Here is a 13,066-nt window from a genome sequence, read left to right as displayed (position 1 = left end):
GTGTCGAAATTTCAAGTACACAGAGTGCTATGGCGGATATAGGCAGAGCAGAGCAGAATGAATGAGGTAGTTAATTAGGAAAATAAGTCTTTCTTCATCTTGGAACTACAAAACAAAATGACGTTTTGTTTGTCAGCAAGTAAAGCCAGTGGAGCCCGAAAATGAAATACGTGTGACTACAGTGGTTTGCCCACTTACAAAATTGTCCCATTTTTAGCATCTTCAAACAGGCATGTCTTTCTAAGGTAGAGGACGCGCTATATAATATTCATTAGTCAGCCCCAGGAGAAGCGTCTTCTCCTGGTTCCCCTTCTATTGTGAGATCCTCATGTGCTCAAAGTGTAGTTTTACCTACAGGTGTAAATTAGCCTATTCATTTGAATTGAACTAGAGAAAGGCAATGCAGGGAGCCTTCCCAAGTGACAACACAAATAAACAGCTGCAGATAACCACTGCTTTGTCCCAAATACAGAAATTCTCTTTGCTTTGTTTTCCTTTAGCTTCCTAATTTGCGTGTGTGTGTGTGTGTGTGTCTGTGTGTTAAGAGTGTACTATGATTTTATCTCTTTACTGAGATACATACTAAAGTTGTCCATTTAGGGGGAATAAAACCACATAATTTTAGTGTCATTAAAATAGTCTTTTTATTTCAAAAGTAAAATTCTTTTCCTTTCCTGGGCTTTAAAATACCTGTGAGTTGCCAGCCCGTTGTAGGGGTCAGACTCTCACAAAATATTTCTTTTATTTATTTTCCCTTTTATAGTTTCACTTATGCCATGATAGACTTTACCAAGCACTTAACTCTCCCGGAGCTGATGCCTAGCATTTTAAATGATGGGATCCACATCCTGTCGGAGCAGCGGCTTGATGCCAGCGTTGAATTACTATTGAATAAGCAGCAATGAAATCTTTATCAAAATAATCAGTAGTTCCAAAAACCACAAATAACAACAGGAGCCGAGTTGTACTAAATCAGCAAAGACCATTGAGATATAATAAGTGACTGAGTCACTTTTTTCTACATCCCCCCTCTTGCAAAGTCTACTCGGCTATTTTCTTGCACAGCCTGGGGGAGGGCAGGTGGAGGGAAGGAAGGGCATTGCTCAGAAAGGAAAAAAAAAAATTGACATCACTGAAGTCACGTGATCGGCAAGAACCAATTGAGATGGGCTGTGGAAAGGGGAACAGTTAAATTTGTAATTTGGGTTGTGTGAAAACTTCTTTGGGCCTCATAAACAACCACAGAACCACAAGTTGGGTAGCCTGGCAGTGTCAGAAGTCTGAACCCAGCACAGTGGTCAGCAGGCAGGACGAATCACACTGAATGCAAACCACAGGGTTTCGCAGCGTGGTAAGCATCACCAACCCACAGCCAAGGCGGCGCTGGCTTTCTTTTTTTTTTAATCTTTAACAATTTGAATATTTGTTTTTACAAAGGTGCATTTTTTAATAGGGCTTGGGGAGTCCCAGAGGTATCCAGCAGGGGGGAAAAGAAAGAGAGATGTAGGGCTAGAAGGGTGAGGGTGAAACAGTGACCTGTCTTGGTTTTCGCTCTGAAGGTAAAAGAAATCACTGAGTCCCCCACCTTCAGAAGAGGGTGCATTTTCAGGAGGAAGCGATGGCTTCAGACAGCATATTTGAGTCATTTCCTTCGTACCCACAGTGCTTCATGAGAGGTGAGTACATGCTGGTCTTGTAATATCTACTTTTGCTCAGCTTTGCCTGTAATGAAATGGCAGCCTGTTTCACCTCGGTGCAGAGATACCTCGGTGCCTGCCGGTTCCCTGTCTGGTTTGTGGGAGGAATTCAAACTGAGGCATATGATTACAAGGCTATTGGATTACTTACTCATCAGATGGAAGCTCTTCAGAAATGTTTTAATAAATACTTAGTTACGCTGTTGGAGTGTTCAGTCGGTGCGTGAGAACTTTGTCAAGTGTGAGTAAGTTGTGCTGGTCTTGTTTAAAGGCTTAGAGATTACGAAGCTTGCACGAAGCTCCCTGGGTTTTAGTTTGCTGTCCCTTGCCCAGAACGACTGTGTCTGAGTTATCCTGAACTCGGCATGCTGTGTGGCCCAGAATGCAGCCTGCCCTGGGGCTTAGCAGGCACATGCACAAAGCCAGCCAGGAGGGCTGGTGCCAGTGTGGGGCAGGAGGTGGAGGCTCTCAGATAGCCTTGCACCAGCCTGGTGACTTCAGGGCCAAAGTGGCAAGGCAGCTGTCTCAAGGCAGAGAGTACAGGAGCCTGACAGACTTGGTTAGGTTAAAATCATCAGCACAGGGCTGTGCTGTTTTTCCTTGTAGCCTCAATGCAAACAGACGGCCAGCATCTTTCAAGAGAGAAAGGAAGCGGACTGTGGCATACTGAGGTCTCTCTGGAAAACGGCAATGAAGAAGGTTCCTAAGTTAAGCATTCTCACAGCTGAAGTCGTTAGATTACAGGCTTATGAATAGGAACAGCCAGGGTGGAAAACCTGTCTCCATTTTTGAAACCAGCCTCTTGAAATGCACAAAGCTGTGGTTGAGCTGTGAGTGTGTGAGTGTGTGTGTGCCTGTGTGTTTTGTGTATCTTTCGTGGTAAAAGAGGGCTGTGCTTAAACAAACAAAAATAATAACATAAAATGTCACAAAGGCATTGCCGTGTGCATCGGGGCACGCACTCTGACCAGTGCCTGCAAAGTGTTTCTTGATGGTTTGGCAAAGCCGAGATGGAGTGGGCTGGGATAGAAGAATAATTAATTTTCTGGCTACAGACTCTCTTGAGCACCCAAATAGTATCTGTGACTCATTATTTATTCATACAGCTAAGTGAGCAGGGGAATGCAGAGGGTTTGCCAGTCACTTTATCACAGCAAATGCTATTGTGAATGCACAGGGCTCTGTGTTTCCGGGTCCCTGATATTAAAAAAACTTGACGAGAGAGAGAGAGAGAGAGAGAGAGAGAGAGAGAGAGTGTGTGTGTGTGTGTGTGTGTGTGTTGGGGATGGCAAGAGAGAAGTTAAAGGGAAAGAGAAGAAAGCAAGTCATTAACCAAGCTCAAGTTTCAAATTAAAGAGTTTTCAAGTGCTTCTTTACTGGCAGCAGAGGGAATTTTAGTGAAGTTGAATCATGCAGACATGCATTAGTCACTAGTCTTGCAGCGTTGTTCTGTTGGTAACACAGACACACCGGCCACTGGTAAAAAGCTGCAAACGGCTCCCTGGCTGCGTTTCCTCTGGGCTGCTAACAAGCAGAGGAAGCAATATTTGTTGAATAACAGAAGAAAAGATCTTCCTGACTTTACTCCACTTTCAATACCCCCTCGGAACGTGTATTGTTTCCTATTTTATCAACTCAGGAAGGCAGATTCAGGAAATTTTTAAGCATTCCATTGAGCAGTAGGTTGGATTTCAGTGTGCAGTGCTGGCCCCTGGGCTCTCCTTACTGGCCAACAGCAAAGATGGTGAGGGACACGGTGACCTGTGCAGACATCAGGAAATAGCAGGAGTGCTGCTGTCTCCTGGACAAGCCCAGGGCTCCTGTGCCCAATGGACACTCTGCTGACCTGCCCTTGATTAGGAACGAGGGTCGGTTAGTTTTCACGGGGGCAGTGTAGGGAGGGGCCTGAGCTCACAAGACTCAAAAGAGCTAATCTGGAAAGGTTTTTCCACTCCTTCCTTTCAGTGAAAGGAACTCAGGGTTCTTTAGAATCTCTAATTTGATAATATAATATTGAGATTTACTATCAGAGGGCCAGGTGAAATCTTGGCAATTTCCTGGTTAATTGCATCCAAGTGATCCATCAACAGAAAGGTTTAAATTGTCCAGGTTAGCTGTCCACATCATTCACCAGAGCCGGAGAGGGGGCAAAATATCATTTCTTTTGGTACCGTTTGGTCATCATCTTAGAGCCTGATGCTAGAAGAACCACCATCCCTGCCAACAAATGGCTTTCCCCCAGAGTTCTCAGCCTGTTGCCATAGCTGGGCCACTCGCAGTGGTCAATGCGGTCACTTCTGGCTGCCTATAATTTACAACGTGTGTTCCCTCCCCAACGGCAACTGTGAGCCGAAAGGGAAGACAGCATCTTTGTTTTCTTCCCGGGATGGTACTTTATCAGCCCATGCAATTCTCACAGAAGGAAACCTGTAACTCATTTTTAGCCAGATACCCATGTGGAAATGGGGGGAAAGAGAGGAGTGAACCCAAGCAAACCATTGTTCCCTTCCTTGAGAGAGGCAAGCCGGAGTCTGAGAGACTGGCACATGAAATTGATGTGGTCTACCACAGAAAACTCGGGGCTTTTTCTATCACACCACACCAGGTTCCCACCGAATTTGCTTAGGAAAGAAGACAAGATGCGATTGAAATTTCCTGGAATTATCACACATGGTGTGCAATGTAAAATTCTTGCTGAACCCAAACTTGGGTTCCCTTGAAAAGTGCAGTGTGTCGGCAGAAAGAGCTGAGGTAGGTGTGGAGAGGAAAAGCCTCGGCATGTACGTATTTTTGCAAAATGGCTCAGGTAGCCTTGTTCTTAGAAGTGGCTTAGTGGTCTATGCAAAGCCTGAACACTCACATGCCTCTGCGTTCCTAGAACCACAGGTAAAAATCTCAGCGAGACCGACTCCCTGCTTCTCTTCTCAGTGGTTCAAGTTTACCCCACTGAAGCAGTCTTTCAAAGGGAATTGCCGAGTACAAAGCTGCATATATAAAGTAAGTTCTTCTCTAAGCATCAGCTTGCCGCTCTTTTCAGAAGAATATTTATTGAGACACTTCTTCTGGCTTGCCTGAACTCTTAAGATCTAAAGATCTTAAGAGTTCAGGCTTAAGCCACAGAAATTTATTTTCAGACAGTTCTGGAGGCAGGCTGGAGGTCTGAGATCAAGGTGTCGGCAAGGCTGGTTTCTGGTGAGGCCTCTCTCCTTGGTTTTGCAGAAAGCTGCCTTCTCCCTGTTTCATCACATGGTTATCCCTCTGTGTGTGCTGTATCCTAATCTCTTCTTATAAGGATACTAATTGCATTGTATTGGGGCTAGCCTAATGACATCATTGTAGAACCCTATGTCCAAATAGAGGCAAATTATGAGCACTTTGGGGTTAGGACTTCAATGTATTAATTCTGGGGAGACACAGTGCAGTCCCTAACAGTGGGTCTTAGCAAATCTGACTCACCCTGGCCCACAAGGAAACTGTGGGATGGGGCATCCTGGCTGCTCTCCTGGATGTTGAAGAATCAGACTCTAGTTCCTCATTTGTGAGATGGAGTTTCACATCTGAAACTGCCCATACATTTTGAAACTATAAAAAAAAGGTGTGATAAAACTATCTAAACTCACAATCATGCCTTTGCCATTTAGACTTTTTGCACGCCAAGAAGCTTTAGAAAATGACAAGTAATTTTGAAATGTTTAAATGTTAAAAGAGCAAATGGCGGTTCCCCCAAAGAAACCATCTCTTGGCTCTGCTTTCTTGAGGAGGATTGTCTTTGTACTTCAGACTCACTTTGCTAGTGGGGTTTAGGGGGCTGTAGGAGGCCCCACAGCTGCTCACACACCGAGTACAGGGGCACGGAGCAACCAGTAGCAGAAGCACCTTTGGAAGCAGCAGCTGACCTGATTCTGAATGGCAAGGAGCCTTTTTGAGCTTTTGAAAGCAAATGAGTAGCTGAGACGTTCCTACATTCTCTCAAAATGGATCTGAAAGGTGTGCTCAGAAAAGATGTAGCCCTTTACTGAAAAATCAAGCCTGGTGAGATGCTGGGACAGAGGAGGGCTGCACGGCTGCTCTGCACACACAGACTTTAATAAGGAGCCCAGGGCCTAGAGGGAAGAGTCTGGAGGAATAAGAGCACCTGATATTAGAGAAAGCAATGACAGGAGGTGCGTGCAGGGAATGTGCTCAGATGACACAGTGATGGCCTTTTCTTTCTTTACTTTTTTCTGACTTTCATCAAATAGCATATAGAACTTCTCTCTTGAGCCTTAGTTTCCTCATCTGCAGAGTAAGGGTAGCAATAGTACCTGTTATTAAGGTAGCTGTGCGGTCCGAATTAATCTGTGTAAGGTGCTTTGCCCAGCCATATAAAGTAAGCAATAAATCTGAATGGTGGCTATCAATGTTCAGTTATCTAAGATGGCAGCCAGTCAACCCCTGTCTGCTCTAGGGAGGGAGAGGTCACAATGTCCTGGAGGACATTACAGGAGGCTCGCTGGAGAGACGGGCACAGGAGTTGGAGGAGGGGAAGGTGGGAACAAAGAAAAGAAGGAAGAGTGATCTAGGCTGAGAGTACAGCCTGGGCAAAGTTAGAGCTGCAGGATCCCACATGGGCAAGGATGGCGGTGGGTAACTCACCCTAAGGGCTTTTCAACAGCAGGTCAGCCTCCCTTCCTTGTGGAGAAAGAGCAAGAGCCCTTTATGAAATTCAACTTAACAAGTTTTGATTTTAAATACAGAGGCTAGTTGGGGCACGATGTCATGCTAAGTCTTTGGTCTGAACACACAAGGACAACAGAGATATCTCTCTTCATTGAGACTGCTGGTGTAGCTTTATTTTCTCCAAGCGTCTTCTTAAGGAAAAAGCCATTTTTCCTGTGTAACTATGAGCAGGTTCTCTGGGCCTCTGAGAGCCTCCCATTTCCCCTGCTCCTTGGGGACACTTGTGATCATGTTTCTTGTCAAAGCCCAGACATGAAGGTAGCTTTGATGGCTTGTCTTGTTGGAGGCAGCAGAGGAGGCCCACACAGGAAACTCAAGCAAATTTTCAGTTTCTCAGGTAACTTCCTAGTGACCTAGATGAGTCAATAGATGTCTTTGTGTCTCATTTGAGTTCTGCAAAATGGGCTAATAATATTCTAGACAAGCTTGCATCCAAATTACCAAGTTCCTGTTGGAAATCTTTACATGCATCGGAAAGAGGTACCGTAAAACACATCACAAATCTTCTTAACAACACAAAGCCACTTAAAAATATTTTATTTTCTGTTAGAAAATAGTTCTCCTATCACTTCACACATGCAAGATACTTTCCCTCATTTTTGCAATTGTTTTCTCCAACTCCCATTTTTCAAGAAATCTTCAGAAGCTACTCTGGTGCCTGAATAGACATTACAATGTACAAAACACTTTTTCTGCAACTCTTGTTTCTCGGCCTCCTCTGTTCCTCCCCGTCAGATGCCACTAGTCCCCTTCTTTAGCCTTTTCGCTAAGCCTCCAGCCAAGCCGAAGAGTTATGTCTTTTTTGGCCTTTTCCCCCTCAAAAAATATAATAACTAGGATGTCCTGGAGTGGTTAAAAAGGGAGCATTTCCTTTGAGATCTTTGCTGACCATGAACACAATCAGGGAGTGCTTTAAGAGACCACAGGCTGGCTCCTGAACACAAAACAGGGCTCAAAACCTCCTGTCGTCTTCAACATGCTGGGAGAATAAGCTCAGACACACTCCTCTCACTTGCACAGGCTTCACTCTTTGCTGGGGAGACACGTCCTGTGCTCTCTTTGCTCTCTGAATCTCTCTCTTTCTCTCCCTCCCCCATCTTGCAATGACACTGAGTAATGATGCCAGAAAGGAGCCAAGGTGGAGGAATAAACACTAAATCCGAAACATGACAGAAATTATGTATTTTATTGCAATGACAGAAAGAGAGTGAAGCTCTTGCTTAGGTTTACCCATGAAAATTATGTTTGCCTGCACATAGGGAAAAGCTGAGCACAGTGGCTTGAGCAGACGGGCACTGGTCTGTGTGGTGTACAAGAGTTCTGAAGTGAGCAGTCCAGGCTGATACGGTGGGGCGCAGGACACTCCTATGTTTTGGGCCCACCATGCTGAGGCCAGGGAGCGATGGCCTGCACCTCTGATCTGTCCAGGCCGAAAGGACATGGGAGGCCTCAACTCCTTCTTGTGGGGCCTGGTATTTTTATTCAGGAAGGGAAGCCCTTCTCTGCAAACTTTTGCTGACATATTGCTTAGGCCACAATGAGGTCACAAGCCTCTGGCTGGAGGGAACTGAGGACAATGGAATTGTCACTTTCCAGCCTGGAGAGTGGAGGGAAGCAGAGAGGAAGGTGGCTGGGAGCAGATGTCTTGTGAGCCCAGAGCCGTATCTGCCAGACCTGGTGACAAAGATAAGCTGTGCTTTCTCAGCCATATTTTGTATCATTTGTTTTCTGTGCCAGCTGGGCTTTGGAAACACATGCAGAGAAACTTTAAGTCCTTCCTTCAGTCCCTCTTGGAATTTGCAGATGGATGCCAAGGGTGAATATTTATTCTTGACCCACTGAAAGCAAAATGGATAGGAGAAGGGATGAGGTGGGGCAGGAGGCTGGTTAAATGGATCGAAGTTCACACCTTTTTTCAGTGTCAAAGCCCCAAATCACACTTGAGCCTCTCCTCACCTTAGAATGAGCAACAGAAAACCAGGCAGCCTGTATCTATGGGAATGTTGCTTGCATCAGAGCCACTGCACCTTGCTGTGAGGGTGATAGATGCAGCTGGAAATAGTTGCTTCCCACCACGCCATCTTCCTCACTCTTTTAAATTCTCAAAACTCCCATCACCCAGCCCTCCCAAAACTGTTTTTAATTTTTAAGAGAATTCTTTTCCTAACAAAAAAGAGGGAAACTTTCTTTTCAAAATGACTCCTCCACAAATTTCCCTAAAGATGATTTTATCTCTGATAGAAATATGAAAAACAGATAACCAGATAATTGCCCTCTATCTGGCTATAAACACTTATTCATACGTTGACTTTCTGCAAGTTACAGATGCTTTTTGCTTTGTAATTACTGGCCCTGTCTGTTTCCTCTGCATGGATGCAAATCTTTCTGCCTGAGAAAGTCATTGCTTCATTAAAAAAAAAAAAAAGGAAAAGAAAGAAAGAAAGGATGAATGAAAAGAAAGTCGTTATTCAGTTTTCTCTTGAAATTAGAAATTTCTTTTGTTTTGCTTTCATTTTGTTTTTCTGCAAGATCGGTGTTCATTTAGAGAATTGTTGATTTTGTATGCAGCACTGCCCTCCCATTCCATGGTCCATATGTGTCTGTTTTTTGATGGACTTCTTTTTAAGCAGTGAGTTCCCCAAGACATTTTTGGGGCCCCAAATGGAAAAAGTCATCACAAATAGAAATCTCAGTTTGCTAGTTGGGCTTGCTCGATGGCTCTGCTGATTTCAAGACTGATGCTGCTTTGCGTAAATGCGAAGTTCATGTTAAATTGATTCTAAATCAAATACTCAACATGTTCAGTCTTGAAACATGTCCATTGGGAAAGAGAACTATGCAGCTCCAACATGTGGCAAAGATTCTACTTTTACTTTCTTTGCCAACATCCAACTTTTGCTCCTGGGCGTTCGAATACCCTCTGTAGAGACTGTGACTTCTCAAAAAAACTTTGCTAGTCTTGGGTGGAGAATGAAACAATAAGATTTGAGCAATAAATCAAATATAGCCTGAGAGCAACACCACAGAGCAGCCTCTGTCATCTCTTCCCCTTGGGAGATATATTGGTCTTGATCAGCTCTCATATACTTCTGAAGGAAAATGTGTAGGTTTTCATATATATGTTTTTTGTTGTTAGTAGATCCTAAAGAAAGAACCAAAAAATCTTGCAGCAGTTAGCTTGCCAGATTCGGGGGCGGGGTATGTTAAAAAGAACAAACAGAAGTCAGAACTCTGAACACACCGCTGGGTATTCCATAGTCACATTCCATCGTGGGTGAGTTTTGTTGTGGGGTTTTGTTTTGTTTTCGTTTTGTTTTGTTTTAGATGGAGTCTAACTCTGTCACCAGGCTGGAGTGCAGTGGCCCTACCTCAGCTCACTGCAATCTCCACCTCCCGGGTTCAGCCATTCTCCTGCCTCAGCCTCCTGAGTAGCTGGGATTACAGGCAGGCACGTGCCACCACGCCCAGCCAATTTTGTATATTTAGTAGACATGGGGTTTCACTGTGTTAGCCAGGGTGGTCTCAATCTCCTGACCTGGTGATCCACCCACCTCAGCCTCCCAAAGTGCTGGGATTACAGGTGTGAGCCACTGCGCCTGGCCCATCATGGGTAAGATTTTTAAGGAAGACTAAAAATGTCAGAGTGGCACTCATTGCTCAAGAGAGAAGCACTTTCCCTTTTTCTGTGCAAAATTTTGTAATATATGTAGCTATCAATGTTTGTTTCTTATTAATGCCCCCAGAATGTGCAAAAGATAATTTAGGTTAACTAAGATATATTGGTTTTGGTGCCATTTTTTCCAGAAGCAGTTTTAACACCAACCACAGTTTGCTGCACTTTCTTACACAGCTTCTGTTTGCCCTTTGAACTCTGTGCACCGAGCCCCTCCCTCATTCCATACCATCTGCAGGCTGCATCTGGGCAGCTTCATCCAGCTCGCTAACAGTCACAGCTGAACTTGACATTCGCCCACTTTGAAAGTATAGAATTCATAAAATCTGAAACCACATATGTGTATAAAACCCATGCAAGAATAGGGAGGAACTAAAAGGAGGAGAAAAAGTAGTTCTCCTCTTCAGGAGTCTTCTCTCTTATCCCAGCCCCTTTCGTGTAACGAATGGGTGAATGGGTGAAAATGCAATTATTTAGGCATCGACAGGTAGGAACAGAAACTCAGGCTGCTATTTTATTATTATTTATTGTTATTGATTCTACTGTTTCTAAAGATCAGAATGGCTTTTACTTCCGGAGTTCTAGAGGAGAGGAACAACGTTAAGCAACCTTAAACAAATATTAGCACTGTGAAAGGTGCAGGGTCATATAAAGAAGTAAAAGTGCCGACAATGAAAATTCTATCTAACTGTCAATCATTCCATATCATTACTTCATTTTTTTTTTTTTTTAAGACTGTGTCTCCCATATGCTTCCCTCCAGGTTGTATTCAAAACAAAGAAATAATTGTATTACAGATGTGAATAAATCTGTTTAAAAAATAAATGAACCATGAGACATATGAACCATAAGACATTGGTCTACATGATGCTTTGTAAGTTTTATGTGCTGTGTTATAAAGTTATATAGAGAGTTATATATATGTAGTTCTATATCGTTTCAGTTGGCATCTAAAATTATGTAACTATTTATTTGTTAAAACTATAATTACAAATATTTTTAAACTGCTAGAAAGGAAGAGCAGAATATTTGGCTGGAGTGATTTTTATACATTTCTCTACCTTAGGGCACCAGAGAGGTTCACTGGCCCAGGGTTCCACAGCTGGTTGGTGCCTGAGTCAGAATGAGAAACCAGGTCTTCTCAGCTCCTGTTACCCACAGTTTTGCAGACACTGAATTTATGAGGTGGATTCCATTCAAGCATCCACATAACTAGCAGACACTTCTCCTAATCCTCCTCAGTTCCCCTTTGCATTGCTCAGATACCACAATCCTTTGCATGTTAAATCCCTTCACCTTGTGAACTCATTAGGCAGGGCAATGTATATGAATCCCCAAGTCATTAAGAACATCCTTAAGCTGTGTTAGAAATGCAGTTGCCATAGGAGTAACCGGCCCCTGCTGCCCTTTGGATGTTCTCTTACCCCAAATCCAGCACCACCTTGGTTAAGCACCCGCCATGTGCCTGCGCACCTGGCTCCTTCGGCAATGTTACAATTAACCAGGTTGGTTTTGATGAGGGTCTAGGGCAAAATCTGGATGAACACAACAGCCAATGTGCACCTCCATGCAGAGGGTTCAGAGATGGCCTTGGTCAAGGCTGCCAGGCTTCAGCTCTGGAAGGAGCCCTTGGAAGTGGGAGATTTCATCTTTGTATAAAAATTGGAACCCAAACTATAATTCCCATCAGGGATATATAAGATCACATCACTCCTGATTCAAAGCTCAGAAGTGGCCTCAGGAGAAATAAAGGTCCCTCTCTCTCTCTCTCTCTCTCTCTCACACACACACACACACACACACACGCACACACACACACACAGAGGCCAGCATTCAAAATTCACATGCTTAGGGAATCCATTGGGACTTCTCCCCAGGATGTGCTGAATTCAAGGAAACTTTCTCTAGGTGTAGCATAAACTGCTGAAATGCTCAACATCAGCCATTTCCAGACTCTTGATCTTGCCACCTATCAGTAAATATGGTTTCACATGCCCCACTATCTATGCATGGTTATTTCCTTATAAATTATATGCTGTACTCCTGTATTGATATAATTACAGTATGTGTATTATGAAATACATCCTCCAAATGGAAATTAAAATGAAATTTTAAAAGCACTAGTTGTTTTTCCTACCCCTCCATGGGCACCCCAATTTGAATCAAAAAATTCCTAGATACCAACAAATGTCGTGTCTCTGCTCACCAGGACGTAGCTTCTCTCTGCAGATCTTTATTTCTTACCCTGGAGGCTTCAGTCCATGTTGAAGTGTAAACTCCACTCAGCTCCTGGAGGAATCATGTTTTCTTTATCACGAGTTGCCTTTGATAGGGAGGTCAGGAGGAAGACAGGCCTAAGCACAGGGGTGGGGTGGGGGAGCAGGAAGCCTGTGGGCTTTAGAATTGAGGAGTTGGTTTCTCCCTGTCCCCAGCATCCACCACCTGTGTGAACTTCAGCCATTTATCGAACCTCACAGAGCCCCAAGTTTCTCATCTGTAAACAAAGGGAATGAGCCCTACTTTTCATGGTTGTCAAGAGGATTTGAGATAATATGTATAAAGCAATGGACACATAGAGGAAGTCAATAAGTAAAACGTAACTCTGAAAATGCCACTGAAGGGAGGCTAGGGACAGGAAAGCTATCTCCACCAACCTCAAGAACATGGCCCCAAAGCTGTTCCAGGAACCGGGCATGTATGAAGATAAAAAAAAAAAAAAAAAAAGAAATGTCTGCCTCTCTCATCATGTAGCAGTGCAGAAATGATCTTGGTGCTCTTTGGCAGAAGGTTGAGTTTATGAACATTAAAACTGATAGTAATAACAGCTAGCATTTATTGAGCATATGCTATGCGCAAGGCACTTGCACCGTTCCAAGCATTTTCTTGCCTTACTGCATTAAAATTTTGGCAAAACCCTGTGAGTAGTTGCTCTCATTATTAATCCCACTTAATGGAGGGGAAGCGTGGCCGGCCAAGG

At 43.9% G+C, this 13,066-nt stretch overlaps 1 protein-coding gene across 6 annotated transcripts in view; it reads left to right on the top strand.

Moving 5' to 3' along the window:
- Positions 1 to 1,184: 1,184 nt before the first annotated feature.
- Positions 1,185 to 13,066, top strand: part of RUNX1 (RUNX family transcription factor 1) — a 276,912-nt gene continuing 265,030 nt past the window's right edge. For 4 of the 6 annotated variants that reach the window (XM_017883951.1, XM_017883946.1, XM_017883950.1 and 1 more), the window contains exons 1-2: positions 1,185 to 1,351; positions 1,560 to 1,676. In XM_017883951.1, the coding sequence (XP_017739440.1) occupies positions 1,619 to 1,676 (58 nt within the window). In that variant the 5' untranslated portion in view covers positions 1,185 to 1,351; positions 1,560 to 1,618. The other 2 variants (XM_017883945.1, XM_017883944.1) reach the window with 2 other exon arrangements.

Source organism: Rhinopithecus bieti, unplaced genomic scaffold (assembly GCF_001698545.2).
Source record: "Rhinopithecus bieti isolate Rb0 unplaced genomic scaffold, ASM169854v2 scaffold_13207, whole genome shotgun sequence".
In the NCBI taxonomy this organism is placed as follows: Eukaryota; Metazoa; Chordata; class Mammalia; order Primates; family Cercopithecidae; genus Rhinopithecus; species Rhinopithecus bieti.
This window is presented reverse-complemented; position numbering and strand designations above follow the sequence as displayed.